Source organism: Paramormyrops kingsleyae, chromosome 4 (assembly GCF_048594095.1).
Source record: "Paramormyrops kingsleyae isolate MSU_618 chromosome 4, PKINGS_0.4, whole genome shotgun sequence".
Taxonomy (NCBI): Eukaryota; Metazoa; Chordata; class Actinopteri; order Osteoglossiformes; family Mormyridae; genus Paramormyrops; species Paramormyrops kingsleyae.
In genome coordinates, this window is record NC_132800.1 from 13,318,284 (window position 1) to 13,337,953 (window position 19,670).

General features: G+C 45.8%; 1 protein-coding gene across 1 annotated transcript; it reads left to right on the top strand.

The window, feature by feature from the left end:
* Positions 1-654: 654 nt before the first annotated feature.
* LOC111852670 (uncharacterized) lies at positions 655-14,705 on the top strand. Its single transcript, XM_072711650.1, has 13 exons — positions 655-1,245; positions 1,721-1,816; positions 2,390-2,623; positions 2,796-2,955; positions 3,317-3,376; positions 3,862-4,369; positions 4,537-4,603; positions 10,515-11,153; positions 11,625-11,720; positions 12,294-12,527; positions 12,700-12,859; positions 13,223-13,282; positions 13,781-14,705. Exons 1-13 carry the CDS (start codon positions 655-657, stop codon positions 14,293-14,295), a joined length of 3,420 nt encoding a protein of 1,139 aa, XP_072567751.1. The 3' UTR covers positions 14,296-14,705.
* Positions 14,706-19,670: the final 4,965 nt, after the last annotated feature.

Below are 19,670 nucleotides of genomic sequence, written 5' to 3' on the forward strand. Positions count from 1 at the left end.
CTCTGGTTCGATGGATAGATCTCATTTTGAGGTTGTGAAAATTTTTGACAATAACTTATACATTTTTGATAATAATTTGGGGCAAGAGAGATTTAAAAATTCGAGTACCCATGGAGGTATTTCTAAATTAAGCTGATTAGGATTGAACCTTGCCTGAATAATGGATATCACTTACTCATACTCAAGAAATTTATTGTTGCTAATTCCATATTTTGAGACAAGTTCATCAAATGGGATAAATTTCCTGTTTTGAATGACATGTTCTAGATTTCTAATCCCTTTATCGTACCATAATGGAAAGTTCAATGTTTTCTTTTTCTGGCAAATATCTGGCAAAAAAAATGTTATTTTTAAAAATTCCCACCAGGCTGTCAAGGAGGTGTTTATACTAAGGCTTTTAAAACAGTTTTAACGCTTAATGCTAGGACTTATAAAATAGTTAATTCTAAATATAAACTAAATAGACACTGAGGTTTTAGGTAAATAATTTATATAATGTACTATTTTAGAGTCCAACTCCAGTGTTTGCCCAGTCTGCTCTTCTCAGTCTGGCCTCAGTCCAAAACCACACCTACTGCAGCCTGAGAAGCAGGAAGTTCATCTCACTCTCACACACAGACGACGAAACTAAATCCTATCAGTGTTTGTGGTAAAATGGCAGAAGCCAGTTCCACATTGGATCCGAACCAGTTCAGCTGTCCAATCTGTCTGGATCTACTGAAGGATCCAGTGACTACAGCCTGTGGACACAGTTACTGTATCAGCTGCATTAAGAGCTGCTGGGATCAGGAGGATCATGCTGGAGTTTACAGCTGCCCCCAGTGCAGACAGACCTTCACACCCAGACCTGTTCTGAACAGAAGCACCATACTGGCTGAGGTGGTGGAGAAACTGAAGAAGACTGGACTACAAGCAGCTACTCCTGCTGACCATTATGCTGGACCTGGAGATGTGGAGTGTGACGTCTGTACTGGGAGAAAATGCAAAGCTGTCAAGTCCTGCCTGGTGTGTCTGGCCTCCTACTGTGACACTGACCTGCAACTTCACAATAAACTCCACCACACAAAACAACACAAGCTCATTGATGCCATCAGCTGTTTGCAGGACAAGGTCTGCTCTCACCATGACAAACCCCTGGAGATCTACTGCCGCACTGACCAGCAGTGTATTTGTTATCTCTGTACGATGGATAAACACAGAGGCCATGATACAGTCTCTGCTGCTACAGGAAGGGAGGAGTTACAGGTTAGACAAGCAACTTTCTTGCATACATTTTTCTGTCTATGTATTTGTGACTATATCTGATTTGAAGACACAGAAATCAAAGTTTGCTTTGGTAAAGTGAAAAGAAAATGTCCCCAAAAATAACGTGGTACTGAAAATGTGCTATAACTGATTAAGGGGAAATTTTCACCCCCTCGACTGTGTGAAAATGTTGTTAAGAAGTTTAAAAAGTTCAGATTGAATTCTTACTGAAAACTACTTTAAACAGTGAATCATATAGCTGCACCTGAATAAATACAGCAAGATTAAATCATTTAAGAATATCATCCATCCATCCATCCATCCATCTCCTAACCACCCGGTCAGTGTCACAGTGAGAGTCTGGAGCCTTTCCAGAGCAGCATAGGGCACAAGGCTGTGGTCCACCCTGCACAGGATGGTTAAAATATAATCCCTGTTAGTAAATTCATTTTATCATGTGTTTTGCTACATATAGAAACAAATGGGCGAAGTGCAGAAGAAATTTCAGCAGAGAATTCAGATGAGAGAGAAGGAGCTGCAGGAGCTGAGAAAAGCTGTGGGCTCAATCACAGTGAGTATGAACCTGAGGAGAAGATAACAGCTGGCTCGTAAGAACTATTTCAGGCGTGAATTGAAGTTCTTCCACAGATAAGTGACTTGAGTTCTTTACGGTAAATTAAGGTCACTATGGGTTATAATGAGTCAGGGTTCTAGCGTAGGTTTGGGACAAAGGCACTGAACAGGAGAGCTGAACGAACCAAAGGTCTTTCTCTAACAGCCATAAAATGGTATTCCTGTTACCCAGAAGCAGCTTTTCATACACCAGTATAATGTGAAGAAACACCAAAAAGTCACCTATTAAACTGAGACCCAATGGTGACAACCAACCTGCCCCATACAGCCACCAGTCTCTGCCAAATCCCTGCAGCTGACAGTGTATGAGCTTAATGAGTGATCATTTCCAATCAGCGCTGGCTGGGTTTCAGTCCCTGAGGCATCCAGCATCGTGACGCTCCAAACCCCAGCCCTGTGCTGTTTTTATACCTCCTGTCAGCTCACATCACTATTGTACAATGAGGCTCTCTGGAGTCTCAAAATGGACCAATTGTAATTTACCGTCCTCTGCTCCCTGTGTCACCAACAGAGATCAGCACACTCAGCAGTACAGGACAGCGAGAGGATCTTCACTGAGATGATCCGCTCCATTGAGAGAAGACGCTCTGAGGTGACAAAGCTGATCAGAGATCAGGAGAAGGCTGCAGTGAGTCAGGCTGAAGGACACATGAAGAGACTGAAGCAGGATATTGACGAACTGAAGAGGAGACACTCTGAGCTGGAGCAGCTTTCACACACAGAGGATCACATCCATTTCCTCCAGGTAACAGAACAGCTACTTTGACAATATAAGAACCATAGTATTCAAATGGATGTATGATTTCTTTGGTATTTCAAATTGTTTGTCGCTTGTCTGAAATCAATAACCCTTTTTAATCTGATTACAATACACATTTGTTTCGATGAAGCTGTTTACTCAGACTGTGTGTCTGTAGAGTTGCCAGGGTCTTCCTGTCACCCCTGAAGCTGGATTTGGACCCAGAATCTCTGTCTATCCACGCCGCTCTTTTGAGAATGTGAGGAAGGTGGTTTCTGAACTGAAGGATCAACTGGAGAATGTTTGCGAAAAGAAAACGGCAGAGATCCATCATACAGGTTAATAAAAATATGTTTTCCTGTCTGTTCATGTTGATATAAACCACGCAGAGAGAGTATGCAGTAGTCAGCATTATTAAGATTTCATTAGATTAAATCTTTATGAAAAGCTTTAAAAATGCTCCACCTTCTACAGGCTGCAAAACCTGAATCACGATTCTTCAAAATTAAACACATCAACAATATGTAATAAGTTTAATGTAGAATGATTGACGGTTTGTTAAACTGCCTGATGTCATCCCACATAGTAAAGTTGTCCCCACTGTAATAATACTGCTGTTGTCTCTGCAGTGAGTGAAGTCCATCTCCCACAAGCAAATTCCTTTTACTCACATCCCTGTTTCTCTCTGTCTCCTTCTAGTTACCAAAGACACCATCCTACCGGTATTAGTGCCCAGGACCAGAGCAGAATTCTTACAATGTGAGTCTGTTCACACACACGCTTCTCTCTCCCTGTATGAGGTGGAGTGTGTTTTATTGTGTTTCATTTTCTTCTGCTAGTGGAGCTTCTCTTTCTCTCTCCCGCTGCCTCCTTTCACATTTACATGAGCTGTTTATGTCAGGAGCCTTTGAATCTGTTTGCAACACAACTGCTGATGTTTAATATTATTGTGCTTATGAAGTTGTTCTGTGAGGTTGAGAATATTATCATTTAAAAATGGAGAGAAAAACATTTACTAAAGGCTTTTTTCAGTGATATTATAAATTACTTCCTCTAAAATGTATTTTTCAAAAACGTAAGAAATGCTATTACATATGATGAAAAATCTTTACAGAATATTAGCATACTACATAAATTAGCTTTATGTTTCAAAGCATTACAACATACCCAAAAGCACACGATCTTGTTTAATATAAGGAGTGAATGAGACCAAACCATCACCTTCTGATCTTCTCCTCCATCAGATTATTGTCAACTAGCTCTGGACCCCAACACAGCAAACAGAAACCTCCATCTGTCTGAGGGGAACAGAGTGGTGACATGGAAGAGAGAGATACAGTCATATCCTGGTCACCAGGAGAGGTTTGACTCACTCCAACAAGTGCTGTGTACAGAGGGTCTGACTGGGTGCTGCTACTGGGAGGTTGAGTGGAGCGGGCAGGTGGTAGCTATAGCCGTCACGTATAAAGGAATCAGCAGGAAAGGAGGAGGTAACAACAGCGGGCTTGGATTCAATGACAAGTCCTGGTGTTTGTACTGCTCAGGCTCCAGTTACTCGTTCCGGCACAATGGGGAGAAAAGTGCGGTATCAGGCCCCCCCTCCCCCAGGATAGGAGTGTACCTGGATCACAGGGCAGGAACTCTGTCCTTCTACAGCATCTCTGACACAGTGACCCTCCTGTACAGGGTCCAGACCACGTTCACTGAGCCCCTCTATCCTGGGTTTTATCTCCATGGGAGTACAGTCGAACTGTGCTGACAAGATTAACAGGCTGTTAAAAGTATCCCAAAAACAATTATCTAAATGGCTAATACTACAAAACATGGTTAATGGCTATGAACAGTTTGCTGCCGACTACAGAATGGACCTTCATTTTACCCCATTGAGCCCTATAACTGCACCATCTGGGATTATAAAGACAGAAGCAGGCAGTGATTCCAGGAGATCAGTGCACAGATCAAGCCAAGGTGTGTCTTCCAGCGGATGTCAGTCCATCACAGAGCAGGCATTATGTGTTTAGGTGATTTGCAACTGGAAATAAAAGTAAAACTCAATGCACTTATAGAAAATTATGTGAATTTTAGGACCCTGTGCAGTGACTCCCACGTTTGCTCTCACCTGTATACGTACATATATTCTATTCTATTCTACTGCCATGTTTCCTTTAAATACTAATAGAAGGTTTAGTTTGTTTAGAAAATTATTTATAATAACTAATTCCATCAATTACAAATGATCTTTTTTTTTGTAAACAATGAATTTTTTACATAGTCAGTTGTATTTTTTGGAGTGAGTAAAATCTGTAAAATTTCAGTAATTATACCTCTTTTACCAAGCAATAATAATAATAATAGTGACTTTTGTTTTTTGTTTTGATTTCTTATTGATCCCTGTGGGGTAATTTTTGCCTACCCCATCTTGCTCTGCCTGACACTTACGTAAAAACAGATATTAAGATGAGAGCAGGCTTGGCAGTGAAGGGCAGCCACCTGCAGCGGCGCCCATGGAGCTGGGGGAATGGGGGGGCTGTTTCAGGGCCTTGTGAGGACCCACAGATATGTGACTATTCTGCCAAAGTCAGGCTTAGCCAGCTGAGCCACACGCTCTCCTCAAATAATTCAGCTACATGTTTGAATAATTATCAGTGACTGCTTTAAGGTAAATGATAACTTTTAAAACAATTTCTGTGTTTTTCCCAGTTAAAATTTGCCAAGCTAATAAATTTGAACTTTTTTGCAGTTGACGTTGCTGTTTTTGTACTCTACTTTTATATAAATGTCTATTTACCATTAAGCAAATATGAATATATTTAAAAGGCATTATACATAATATACATTATATAAATATATAAAACTGTGCCCTATGCTTCCTGAGATAGGCTCCCTGACCTGTATAAAGTGGTTATCAAACATGGACGGAGGTTAATACTCAACCTGTGTAGAGTGTATTTCCCTCTGGATCAGTGGACTGTGAACCAAGACATCACAAGATATAATTGTTAGAATCTCATAGAATGGTTCACGTGGCCAGGTCCTTCACAGGTAACCAGCAGGTGGCAGCAATCAGCAGGAGACATGTCTGCACAGTGTAACAGACCACAGGTGAGTCAAGCCATAACAGGCGATGCTTAAAGTTATTGACTATGAGGGAGGGGTGGCATCAGTCCACAACAAACAGACGACATGTCACCTGTGCTCTTTTTTTGTGGGGCAGTTATATGCCCCCACCCCCAGTGCAAACACTGAACCATAGGTGCACAGGCATATGATCCACCCTTAAGATTACTCTAATCCAACCTAGAACACAACAACCCGCCACCCGTGTGGCAATGCAGGTGTGCATAAACACTTACTACCTAGACAGGGCACCTGCCAGCACATTGTCCCATCCCCAAATATGGCAGAACTTTAACTCACAACTCTGTAGAAGCCAACTACAGTGCATTAAGCACTGATTAGCATTTTTCATGTTGTTTAGAAAAACCAAAGAGGTTATGAACAGTATAGACCACAAGTGGAGAACCAGAGGACACCAGAGATGTTCTTCCCGTAAGGTATCGTCCTGGAGTAGGATGGCTCCTAGCCCAGCATCACTTGTGTCAACGATTGGTTTAAAGGGTCTGCTAAAACCAGGGGTGGCTAACACAGGACCGCTACTCAACAGTGCTTAGTGATTTTCAAAGGCTAATTGAGAGGCCTCAGTCCAAACAAAAGGGACCTTTGGCCTAAACAAGTTACTCAATGCAGAAGAAATACTAATCGAAATCTTTGCAAAAACTCCTATAGTAATCTGTCATTCTAAGGAACAAAGATATTTCCAATGGCCTATACCTTAGTTCCTAAGGCAGTAGTGGCTTAACGGTTAGGGAAACGCCCTTGTGATTGAAAGATTGCAAGTTTTATGTTCTATGGGACAAACCTGACCAAGTATTTCACCATAGCCGAATGCCAAGTCATCAAGGTAAGACTCACACCCACCGACTCCTTCCAGAACCCCATTGACCAGGCACTGGACTGTTTCTGGAGAATTCCACACCCCAAATGCAATGACCTTATATGGTCATCAGGTGTCACAATTGCCAACAACTCTTGACTGCAAGGTGTTAAAGGGACTTGCCCTTCAAGAGATCCAGCTTGGTCATAAATGCTGCAGAGTCAACTTGATCAATGCAGACATCCTGAGAAACTGCTTTACAAAGGGCATCAACTCATCACCAGCAGATAAAGACTTCAGCACAGCTGCAGGCTTAACCTCTGCACACAGTTAGGTTCCGGTCATTATACAGTTTCAGCAGATTTAACATGGCCCAGACATATAATCTTCACCATCTGACGCTTGATGAAGTGAGGCTAGCATGAAGCTCCCAGAACAGGTTTTGTGGAAATGTGGAACTCTGAGGTTACTGAGTCAACAGAGTGTTTGCGACTTTTACAGACTACGAACCTCAGCACTCAGCAACCCTGCTGTTACTTTACACAGTCTGTCAGTTCCTGTCTGAGTTTCTCTTGTTCCTAAATGCTGCTTCTTTGCAATAGTACCACTTATAGTTGACAATGGAATATCAAGCAGGGAAGAAATTTCGCAAACCGACTTATTGTAATGGTGGCATCCTATGACAGTATTCACTGAGCTCTTCAAAATGACCCATACCTTCACAAATGTTTGTAAGCCTGACTACATTATTTTATGCACCTATGGCAATGAGTAAAACACCTGAATTCAATCATTAAGAGCTGTGTCCCAATTCTTATTCTTGTCCCAATTATGGGGTTAATGTTTTGTCTTAGACCTTAGGCAAGAAGATACTGTTGCATTCTGGGATTTTGGGATTGTGGATGGACCTTAGGTTTAGATGTTGTTACATTCGGGGGAGTGGCAACAACACTTTGTCCTGGGCTTTGGGTGAGAGTGTGTTGTTGTTCTGGAAAACTCGTGAGAGGAAGTATACTAGGGAAAACATACTATGGAACACGCTGACCTGGAACCAGTCAAATAACTGTCCTAATTGGGAAAAGGGTGCATCTGTTGGGCTTGTAAGGGAAGGCTGTCGTGATACTGGTGAACAGTGCATGAGCATTTGGGAGGAAAGACCTATTATCCTGTTTGCCATAATTTGAGGTAATAATATGAAGTGCTTTCCATCATTATAGGATGTCACAGGTATATCACAGTATAACCACTGTCAGTACAAACAACATGTAAGGATAGAACAATAGGTGATTAATCAATCATGTAATCATTATGTATGTACTTACTAAGCAAGATTGGAGGTTGCAAGAGGAAATTCAAGGATGGACATGCTATATGGTGACCAACCATGTGGAAGAAGGTCTTGAAAGGCGGACATTTCTTTTGGGGGGTGTGCAAACACCCAGGTTATGCAGAGCACTCTGTCACGCTATATTGCATCGTCTCACTACTAAATATGATTTTTACCTTATCAACCCTGAGATTTGGACTCAGTTTTTTCTTGCTTGAAGCGAAGGCAAGAGGCTCACTCAGAGTGACTGACGTTTGCTGAAAATTGGCGTCTTTTCCTTCGCTTGGTTCTCCACTGTAACTTGCAGCACTGGGTCATACCGGTTGCAGTGCTAAACGCAGACAAACTGCGGATTTTTGGAAAACGGCCTGGACATTCGGACAGGGCCCCAAAAAGAGGACATGTTCAGGGAAACCCAGGCAGGTGGTAACCCTGTGCTGGAGGACAGGGGCAGCACAAAAACATGTCCTGTAGATGGCAAAAGGTCACTATGCCTCTGGAGAGCAGAAATCGAATGACACGCCCAGAATCTACATAGATCCGCAACATTAAATAGAGCATTAAAACTTACCTTTTTCCCCCTGCCAACCATAGAAGACATTTCACCAGACTTGTCAAAAGCTAAAGTCTTTACAGTTTGTGATGCCAAGCATGGATTTTGGCATGTGCAACTGGCAGAGGAATCCAGGTATCTCACCACCTTTGCCACTCCATTCGGCATATTTTATTGGCTAAGGATGACGATAGGGATTAGCCCAGCACCAGAAGGTTTCCAGTATAAGCTAACCCAAGTACTGGAGGGCTTACCTGGCAGAGACATCATAGCAGATGATGTACTGGCTACAGGAGACAGTGACAGGCTGGAAGTACCATACATAGGGCATCTTCTTACTGCTGAAGGACGCACAGTGGATCCTGAACAAGTGCGTGCCATGAAGGAGATGCCATGACCAGCGCATGTGAAAGGCGTCCAGAGACCGGTAGGCATGGTGAACTATTGGTCAAAGTTATATAAACACCTTTTAGATAACTGTGAGATTCTGACACAGCTCACACACATAGAGTCTACGTGGGATTAGTCTGCAGTGCATGAGGATGCATTCACTAGACTGAAACACAACACAGCAAATGTATCAGTCTTAAGGTAATATAGTCCTGAGGAACAGCTGTGGTTGCAGTGCGATGCCAGTGAGGTAAACCCGTAGCATATAGGAGCAGAGCACTCGCTCAAACTGGAAGGGGCCACTGTATGCCTAAACAGAAATAGAGAGTCTCGTCATAGATTCTGGTGTGGAGAAATTCCATCAGTATAATTATGGCAATTCCAGAGGTATGATGCCAGTGTCAATTATGTTCCAGGAAACGCCATGTTGTTAGCAGACACTTAGAGCAAAGCAAACTTGCCAGAGGGCCCCAAAGCTGAAACAGGGATGGACACAGAATGGTAGACTATGTTCTAATCTCAGCAGAGAGACTAAGTGCAGTTTGTTCTGTTGCAGACGCAGACGCAAAACTGCAGACACTGATTAACAGCATGAGGTGACGGTGGCCACAGAATAAGAGAGACACACGGGTAGAAACTGGGCATTATTATTCCTTTCAGACGGAGCTGAGTTTCAGGATTGGACAGTATTCAGGGGCTACATCATTCAGAACATCCATTCCTCACATTTGGGGACTGAGGGATGTCTCAGGAGATCCGGGGAATGTGTCTGTCGGCAAGGTATGAACAAGCATTTGAAGGCATTTATTATAAAATTTAACATCAGTAGGTCTTTAACATCAGTAGGTCTTCAGGTACAAAAGAGCAAAAAGAGACACTATACTCTCATGAGATTACAAGCAGACCATGGGCTAAAAGTAGGCATTGACTTGTTTACGAAAGACAGAGACTATCTGATAAATACATTCCGTATTTCTGGGAAATTGATTACCTCCCAGACACAAAGTCAAGTACAGTGATTAGAAAACTAAAAACTAAAAGCACAGCCAGACAAGAGATCCCACATTTACTGAATTATAAAACTGTAATTTCTTTCAGGAGGCTACAGAAGACATGGTGATGTTCATTTTTAGTTACAGTGTAAGGATTTCACTTCAAGCAGAAGAAGAGGGATGTAACGATAGGATTGGTAAGTTACACTGGTGCATCATGGGCGGATTTGATGTGTGCACAGGTGGATCGGGAAGTTAGCTGGAGGCGAGCTTGGCTGCTAGTAGTGTGTGAGTACAATCCATCATGTGTATAGTTGTTTAATATATAATCCAGCAAGCAAGAGCAGCTGCTTTAATCATCCAGTTTGTAGAATCAAGAAGGACATAACAAGTTGAAACAGCATCTAAACAGACACAGAGATTCAGTCCTAATATAACTGCTCTCTTCTACCATTCTGCCTTCTAGCTGCTTTCTATAGAGAACATCAAACTGATGGATTGTAGCTTGTTTGGGGGAAAATATCAATAACAGTTCTAAATAAAAACTAGAGACACAGGTTTTAGGTAAATAATTTATATAATGTACTGTTTTAGAGTCCAACCCCAGTGTTTGCCCAGTCTGCTCTCCTCAGTCTGGCCTCAGTCCAAAACCACACCTACTGCAGCCTGAGAAGCAGGAACTTCCTCCCACTCTCACACAGACGACTGTGAAAGAAAACGAACTGAAACCTATCAGTGTTCATGATAAAATGGCAGAAGCCAGTTCAGCACTGGATCCGAACCAGTTAAGCTGTCCAATCTGTCTGGATCTACTGAAGGATCCAGTGACTATTCCCTGTGGACACAGTTACTGTATGAGCTGCATTAAGAGCTGCTGGGATCAGGAGGATCATGCTGGAGTTTACAGCTGCCCCCAGTGCAGACAGACCTTCACACCCAGGCCTGTTCTGGGCAGAAACACCATGCTGGCTGAAGTGGTGGAGAAACTGAAGAATACTGGACTACAAGCAACTATTCCTGCTGACCATTATGCTGGACCTGGAGATGTGGAGTGTGACATCTGTACTGGGAGAAAACACAAAGCTGTCAAGTCCTGCCTGGTGTGTCTGGCCTCCTACTGTGACACTGACCTGCAACTTCACAATAAACTCCACCACACAAAACAACACAAGCTCATTGATGCCATCAGCTGTTTGCAGGACAAGGTCTGCTCTCACCATGACAAACCCCTGGAGGTCTACTGCCGCACCGACCAGCAGTGTATCTGTTATCTCTGTACGATGGATAAACACAGAGGCCATGATACAGTCTCTGCTGCTACAGGAAGGGAGGAGTTACAGGTTAGACAAGCAACTTTCTTGCATACATTTTTCTGTCTATGTATTTGTGACTACAGTATATGCGATTTGAAGACACAGAAATCAAGTTTGCTTTGGTAAAGTCAAAAGAAAATGTCTCCAAAAATAACGTGGTACTGAAAATCTGCTATAACTGATTAGGGGGAAATTTTCAACCCCTTGACTGCGTGAAAATGTTGTGAAGAAGTTTAAAAAGTTCAGATTGAATTCATACTGAAAACTACTTTAAACAGTGAATAATATAGCTGCACCTGAATAAATACAGCAAGAATAAATCATTTAAGAATATCATCCATCCATCCATCTCCTAACCACCCGGTCAGTGTCACAGTGAGAGTCAGGAGCCTTTCCAGGGCAGCATAGGGCACAAGGCTGTGGTCCACCCTGCACAGGATGGTTAAAATGTTATCCCTGTTAATAAATTCATTTTATCATGTGTTTTGCTACATGTAGAAACAAATGGGCGAAGTGCAGAAGAAATTTCAGCAGAGAATTCAGTTGAGAGAGAAGGAGCTACAGGAGCTGAGAGAGGCTGTGGCCTCAATCACAGTGAGTATGAACCTGAGGAGAAGATAACAGCTGGCTTGTAAGAACCACTTCAGGTGTGAATTGAGGTTCTTCCACAGATGGGTGACTTGAGTCCTTTAAGGTAAATTAAGGTTACTATGGGTTATAATGAGTCAGGGTTCTAGCGTAGGTTTGGGACAAAGGCACTGAACAGGAGAGCTGAACGAACCAAAGGTCTTTCTCTAACAGCCATAAAATGGTATTTCTGTTACCCAGAAGCAACTTTTCATATACCAGTATAATGTGAAGAAACACCAAAAAGTCACCAATTAAACTGAGACCCAATGGTGACAACCAACCTGCCCCATACAGCCACCAGTCTCTGCCAAATCCCTGCAGCTGACAGTGTATGAGCTTAATGAGTGATCATTTCCAATCAGTGCTGGCTGGGTTTCAGTACCTGAGGCTTCCAGCATCGTGACGCTCCAAACCCCAGCCCTGTGCTGTTTTTATACCTCCTGTCAGCTCACATCACTATTGTACAATGAGGCTCTCTGGAGTCTCAAAAGGGGCCAATTGTAATTTACTGTCCTCTGCTCCCTGTGTCACCAACAGAGATCAGCACAGTCAGCAGTACAGGACAGCGAGAGGATCTTCACTGAGATGATCCGCTCCATTGATAGAAGATGTTCTGAGGTGACAGAGCTGATCAGAGATCAGGAGAAGGCTGCAGTGAGTCAGGCTGAAGGACACATGGAGAGACTGAAGCAGGAGATCGATGAACTGAAGAGGAGACACTCTGAGCTGGAGCAGCTTTCACACACAGAGGATCACATCCATTTCCTCCAGGTAACAGAACAGCTACTTTGACAATATAAGAACCATAGTATTCAAATGGATGTATGATTTCTTTGGTATTTCAAATTGTTTGTCGCTTGTCTGAAATCAATAACCCTTTTTAATCTGATTACAATACACATTTGTTTCGATGAAGCTGTTTAATCAGACTGTGTGTCTGTAGAGTTGCCAGGGTCTTCCTGTCACCTCTGAAGCTGGATTTGGACCCAGAATCTCCGTCAGTCCATGCCGCTCTTTTGAGAACGTGAGGAAGGTGGTTTCTGAGCTGAAGGATCAACTGGAGAATGTTTGCGAAAAGAAAACGGCAGAGATCCATCATACAGGTTAATAAAAAAATATGTTTTCCAGTCTGTACATGTTGATATAAACCACGCAGAGAGAGTATGCAGTAGTCAGCATTATTAAGATTTCATTAGATTAAATCTTTATGAAAAGCTTTAAAAATGCTCCACCTTCTACAGGCTGCAAAACCTGAATCACGATTCTTCAAAATTAAATACATCAACAATATGTAATATGTTTAATGTAGAATGATTAGTGGCTTGTTAAACTGCCTGATGTTATCCCACATAGTAAAGTTGTCCCCACTGTAATAATACTGCTGGTGTCTCCACAGTGAGTGAAGTCCATCTCCCACAAGTAAATTCCTTTTACTCACATCCCTGTTTCTCTCTGTCTCCTCCTAGTTACCAAAGACACCATCATATCAGTATTAGTGCCCAGGACCAGAGCAGAATTTTTACAATGTGAGTCTGTTCACACACACGCTTCTCTCTCCCTGTATGAGGTGGAGTGTGTTTTATTGAGTTTCGTTTTCTTCTGCAAGTGGAGCTTCTCTTTCTCTCTCCTGCTGCCTCCTGGTCTTTCACATTTACATGAGCTGTTTATGTCAGGAGCCTTTGAATCTGTTTGCAACACAACTGCTGATGTTTAATATTATTGTGCTTATGAGGTTGTTCTGTGAGGTGTCCATGTTGAGAATATTATCATTTAAAAATGGAGAGAAAAACATTTACTAAAGGCTTTTTTCAGTGATATTATAAATTACTTCCTCTAAAATGTATTTTTCAAAAAGATAAGAAATTCTATTACATATGATGAAAAATCTTTACAGAATATTAACATACTACATAAATTAGCTTTATGTTTCAAAGCATTACAACATACCCAAAAGCACACGATCTTGTTTAATATAAGGAGTGAATGAGACCAAACCATCACCTTCTGATCTTCTCCTCCATCAGATTATTGTCAACTCGCTCTGGACCCCAACACAGCAAACAGAAACCTCCATCTGTCTGAGGGGAACAGAGTGGTGACATGGAAGAGAGAGATACAGTCATATCCTGGTCACCAGGAGAGGTTTGACTCACTCCAACAAGTGCTGTGTACAGAGGGTCTGACTGGGTGCTGCTACTGGGAGGTTGAGTGGAGCGGGGGATGGGTTGCTATAGCCGTCACATATAAAGGGATCGACAGGAAAGGAGTGGGTAACAACAGTGGGCTTGGATTCAATGACAAGTCCTGGCGTTTGTACTGCTCAGGCTCCAGTTACTCATTCCGGCACAATAATGTAGAAACTGCAGTATCTGGCCCCCCCTCCCCTAGGATAGGAGTGTACCTGGATCTCAGGGCAGGAACTCTGTCCTTCTACAGCATCTCTGACACAGTGACCCTCCTGCACAGGGTCCAGACCACATTCACTGAGCCCCTCTATCCTGGGTTTTATCTCCATGGGAGTACAGTCGAACTGTGCTGACAAGATTAACAGGCTGTTAAAAGTATCCCAAAAACAATTATCTAAATGACTAATACTACAAAACATGGTTAATGGCTATGAACAGTTTGCTGCCGACTACAGAATGGACCTTCATTTTACCCCATTGAGCCCTATAACTGCGCCATCTGGGATTATAAAGACAGAAGCAGGTAGTGATTCCAGGAGATCAGTGCACAGATCAAGCCAAGGTGTGTCCTCCAGCACTAGGGACACCCTGGATGGGATGTCAGTCCATCACAGAGCAGGCATTATGTGTTTAGGTGATTTGCAACTGGAAATAAAAGTAACAATCAATGCACTTATAGAAAATTATGTGAATTTTAGGATCCTGTGCAATGACTCCCACGTTTGCTCTCACCTGTATACGTACATATATTCTATTCTATTCTACTGCCATGTTTCCTTTAAATACTAATAGAAGGTTTAGTTTGTTTAGAAAATTATTTATAATAACTAATTCCATCAATTACAAATGATCTTTTTTTTTTGTAAACAATTAATTTTTTACATAGTGAGTTGTATTTTTTGGAGTGAGTAAAATCTGTAAAATTTCAGTAATTACACCTCTTTTACCAAGCAATAATAATAATAATAGTGACTTTTGTTTTTTTGTTTTGATTTCTTATTGATCCCTGTGGGGAAATTTTTGCCTACCCCATCTTGCTCTGCCTGACACTTACGTAAAAACAGATATTAAGATGAGAGCAGGCTTGGCAGTGAAGGGCGGCCACCTGCAGCGGCGCCCATGGAGCTGGGGGAATGGGGGGGCTGTTTCAGGGCCTTGCGAGGACCCACAGATATGTGACTATTCTGCCAAAGCCAGCTGAGCCACATGCTCTCCTCAAATAATTCAGCTACATGTTTGAATAATTAACAGTGACTGCTTTAAGGTAAATGATAACTTTTAAAACGATTTCTGTGTTTTTCCCAGTTAAAATTTGCCAAGCTAATAAATTTGAACTTTTTTGCAGTTGACGTTGCTGTTTTTGTACTCTACTTTTATATAAATGTCTATTTACCATTATGCAAATATGAATATATTTAAAAGGCATTATACATAATATATATTATATAAATATATAAAACTGTGCCCTATGCTTCCTGAGATATGCTCCCTGACCTGTATAAAGTGGTTATCAAACATGGACGGAGGTTAATACTCAACCTGTGTAGAGTGTATTTCCCTCTGGATCAGTGGACTGTGGACCAAGACATCACAAGATATTATTGTTAGAATCTCATAGAATGGTTCACGTGGCCAGGTCCTTTACAGGTAACCAACAGGTGGCAGCAATGAGCAGGAGACATGTCTGCACAGTGTAACAGACCACAGGTGAGTCAAGCAATAACAGGCAATGGTTAAAGTTATTGACTATGAGGGTGGGGTGGCATCAGTCCACAACAAACAGAAGACACGTCACCTGTGCTCTTTTTTTGTATGGCAGTTATATGCCCCCACCCCCCAGTGCAAACACTGAACCATAGGTGCACAGGCATATGATCCACCCTTAAGATTACTCTAATCCAACCTAGAACACAACAAACCGCCACCCGTGTGGCAATGCAGGTGTGCATAAACACTTACTACCTAGACAGGGCATCCGCCAGCACATTGCCCCATCCCCAAATATGGTAGAACTGTAACTCATAACTCTGTGGAAGCCAACTACAGTGCATTAAGCACTGATTAGCATTTTCCATGTTGTTTAGAATAACCAAAGAGGTTATGAACAGTATAGACCACAAGTAGAGAACCAGAGGAAACCAGAGATGCTCGACCCATAAGGTATCGTCCTGGAGTAGGATGACTCCTAGCCCAGCCTCACTTGCATCAACGTCTGGTTTAAAGGGTCTGCTAAAAGCAGGGGTGGCTAACACAGGACCGCTACTCAACAGTGCTTGGTGATTTTCAAAGGCTGATTGAGAGGCCTCAGTCCAAACAAAAGGGACCTTTGGCCTAAGCAAGTTACTCAATGGAGCAGCAATACTAGTCGAAATCTTTGCAAAAACTCCTATAGTAATCTGCCATTCTAAGGAACAAGGATATTTACAATGGCCTATATCTTAGTTCCTATGGGACAAATTTGACCAAGAATTTTACCCAAGTATTTCACCAAGGCCAAATCATCAAAGTAAGACTCACAACCACCGACTCTTTCCAAAACCTCATTAACCAGGCACTGGACTGTTTCTGGAGAATTCCACACCCCAAATGCAAAAATGCAATGACCTTATATGGTCATCAAGTGTCACAATTGCCAACAACTCTTGACTGCAAGGTGTTAAAGGGACTTGCCCTTCAAGAGATCCAGCTTGGTCACAAATGCTGCAGAGTCAACTTGATCAATGGAGACATCCTGAGAAACTGCTTTAGAAAGGGCATCAACTCATCACCAGCAGATAAAGACTTCAGCACAACTGCAGGCTTAACCTCTGCACACAGTTAGGTTCCGGTCATTATACAGTTTCAGCAGGTTAACATGGCCCAGACATATAATCTTCACCATCTGACGCTTGATGAAGTGAGGCTAGCATGAAGCTCCCAGAACAGGTTTTGTGGAAATGTGGAACTCTGAGGTTACTGAGTCTGAGGTTACTGAGACTTTTACAGACTACGAGCCTCAGCACTCAGCAACCCTGCTGTTACTTTACACAGTCTGTCAGTTCCTGTCTGAGTTTCTGTTGTTCCTAAATGCTGCTTCTTTGCAATAGTACCACTTATAGTTGACAATGGAATATCAAGCAGGGAAGAAATTTCGCAAACTGACTTATTGTAATGGTGGCATCCTATGACGGTACCACGTTTGAATTCACTGAGCTCTTCAAAATGACCCATACCTTCACAAATGTTTGTAAACCTGACTACTGTCACGATCGCGGGCAAGCGAGCAGGAAAGCAAGCGATCGGAGCCAGAACGTACGGAACAAACGGGGATTTATTGGGAAAACAGGACCGGGGAAGCACGACAGGCAACATTAATGGTGAGTCTGCCGAAGACAGACTCAGACAAAGACTAAATACACAAGACATGCCACGGAGAACGAGCCACAGGTGAGAACAATCAGGGTGAAAACAGGAGGTAATGAGGTGGGCGTGGCACACATCGGGAGCGGACGGAGCGGGGCGTGACATAACCCCCCCCCAAAGGCGCGCACACCGGGCGCGCCCGGGAGGAGGCGACGGACGGGACGACGGAACAGGACCTGAAAGACAAGAACAAAACCCTCAACAAGACCAGGGAAACAAGACCGAGAAACAAAACAGAAAGAGGGACGAGAAGAAGGACAGGACCTGACAGAGAACGGGGAAAACAGACAGACAAAGAGAAAAAGGAGACCCAGCGGGGACACCCACAGGCGACACGAAGGGGCCAGGGGTGCACGGAGGAGGAACAAAGGGACCAGGAGCAGAGACAGGCGGGACAAAGAGAAACGGAGGCGGAAACAGGGGAGCAGAAGGGAGCCCAGGCGGGCGACAGGCAGCGGCCGGAGGGGCCGCAGGGGAGAGGGAGAAGGGAGCAGGAGGGGACCACCCAGGGGCCAAGGGAACGGGACGAGGGAGTGACGGAGGGGACACGGAGGGAGCAGGAGGGAACACCAGTGAAGGCCGGCCAAAGGGGGAAGCCGCGGCAGGCGGAGGCGCAGCCGAAGCCGGCGAAGGCGCCGTCCGACGCCCAGCCGGAGCAGGGGGGCCCGGAGGCGGCCGACGAGGACCCGGAGGCGGGACCGAGGACCGGCACCGAGGATCCAGGGGGGGACCCGGAGGAGACCGCCGACCCCGAGCCGGAGGACCCGTAGGCAGCCACCGAGCCACAGCCAGGGGCCGAACGGGCGAGCCAGGGGGCAGGGAGGGCGGGACCCGGGCCCGACGCCTGTGTCCCCGTCCCTTGCGGGACACTGAAAGGCGGGGTCCTTGGGGGCGTCGGCCTTGCCGGGGTAAGGGCGAGGGAGTCAGGGCTGCAGGCGTGGCCGCAGGCGGGGCAGCCAGAGCCGCGGGCGTGGCCGCAGGCAGGGCCGCGGGCAGGGCGGGAGAGGCGGCCTCAGGCAGGACCACGGGCGTGTGTCCAGCAGGGGGCGCCTTGGCAGGCACCTCGGGCGTGCGACCAACAGGGGGCGCCTCGGCGGGCGCCGCCGTCATGTGGTCAGCAGGGGTCGCAACCGTGGCCACCTCAGGCAGTTCAGGAGCCGGCAGGACAGGCAGCTCAGGAGCCGGCAGGACAGGCAGCTCAGGAGCCGGCAGGACAGGCAGCTCAGGAGCCGGCAGGACAGGCAAGACAGGCAGCTCAGGAGCCGGCAGGACAGGCAAGACAGGCAGTTCAGGAGCCGGCAGGACAGGCAAGACAGGCAGTTCAGGTGCCGGCAGGACAGGCAAGACAGGCAGTTCAGGTGCCGGCAGGACAGGCAAGACAGGCAGTTCAGGTGCCGGCAGGACAGGCAAGACAGGCAGTTCAGGTGCCGGCAGGACAGGCAAGACAGGCAGTTCAGGTGCCGGCAGGACGGGCGCCGCTGTCTCGTGGTCAGCAGGGGGCGTCCTGGAGGGTGTCGCCACCCCGCGGCCAGCAGGGGGCGCCTCGGCGGGCGCCACCAGCACGCGGCCAGCAGGGGCCGCCTCGGCGGGCGCTGCCTCCACGCGGCCAGCAGGGGCCGCCTCGGCAGGCGCAGCCTCCACGCGGCCAGCAGGGGCCGCCTCGGCAGGCAAGCCAGGCAGGACCGGCGGGTCAGATGGGACGGGCGGTGCCGCTGACAAAGCGGCGGAAGCTGCAGCAAGCGGTGCCGCAGGCAGAGCGGCAGCAGCTGCAGCAGGGAAGACAGGCAGGACGGGCAGGACGGGCGGTGCTGCTGGCATCGCGGCGGCTGCTGCCGGTAGATCGGCGGTGGCAGCAGGCAGCGCAGCCGCGGGTAGATCGGCGGCGGCAGCAGGCAGCGCAGCCGCGGGCAGATCGGCGGCGGCAGCAGGCAGCGCAGCCGCGGGCAGATCGGCGGCGGCAGCAGGCAGCGCAGCCGCGGGCAGATCGGCGGCGGCAGCAGGCAGCGCAGCCGCGGGCAGATCGGCGGCGGCAGCAGGCAGCGCAGCCGCGGGCAGATCGGCGGCAGCAGCAGCAGGCAGTGCTGCCGGCAGGTCCGGAGCCGGCAGGAGGGATGCCGAGCACGTCGGCGCTGTCCCTTTAAGGGCTCTTGAGACCCGGGGAATGCCGTCTCTAACGGCGCGTATGCCGCCGTGCCCCAGACGCTCCGGCCGGTAAGAATAAGCCTCCAGCGGAGGTGGCTTCTCCGCGTGGAAGCTGGCAAGGCGGGCAGAGGCGATGTCATCCCAGGCGGGCGGTGAGCTGTCATGCTCCCTGGGTAGCTCCCAG

Bases quoted from the DNA above. Each gene is read 5' to 3' on its own strand.
- LOC111852670 (XM_072711650.1), top strand. From the start codon at position 655: ATGGCAGAAGCCAGTTCCACATTGGATCCGAACCAGTTCAGCTGTCCA. The intron at 2,624-2,795 runs GTAACAGAACAG...GTGTGTCTGTAG, and splicing joins ATCACATCCATTTCCTCCAG to AGTTGCCAGGGTCTTCCTGT. The intron at 12,860-13,222 runs GTTAATAAAAAA...GTCTCCTCCTAG, and splicing joins GGCAGAGATCCATCATACAG to TTACCAAAGACACCATCATA.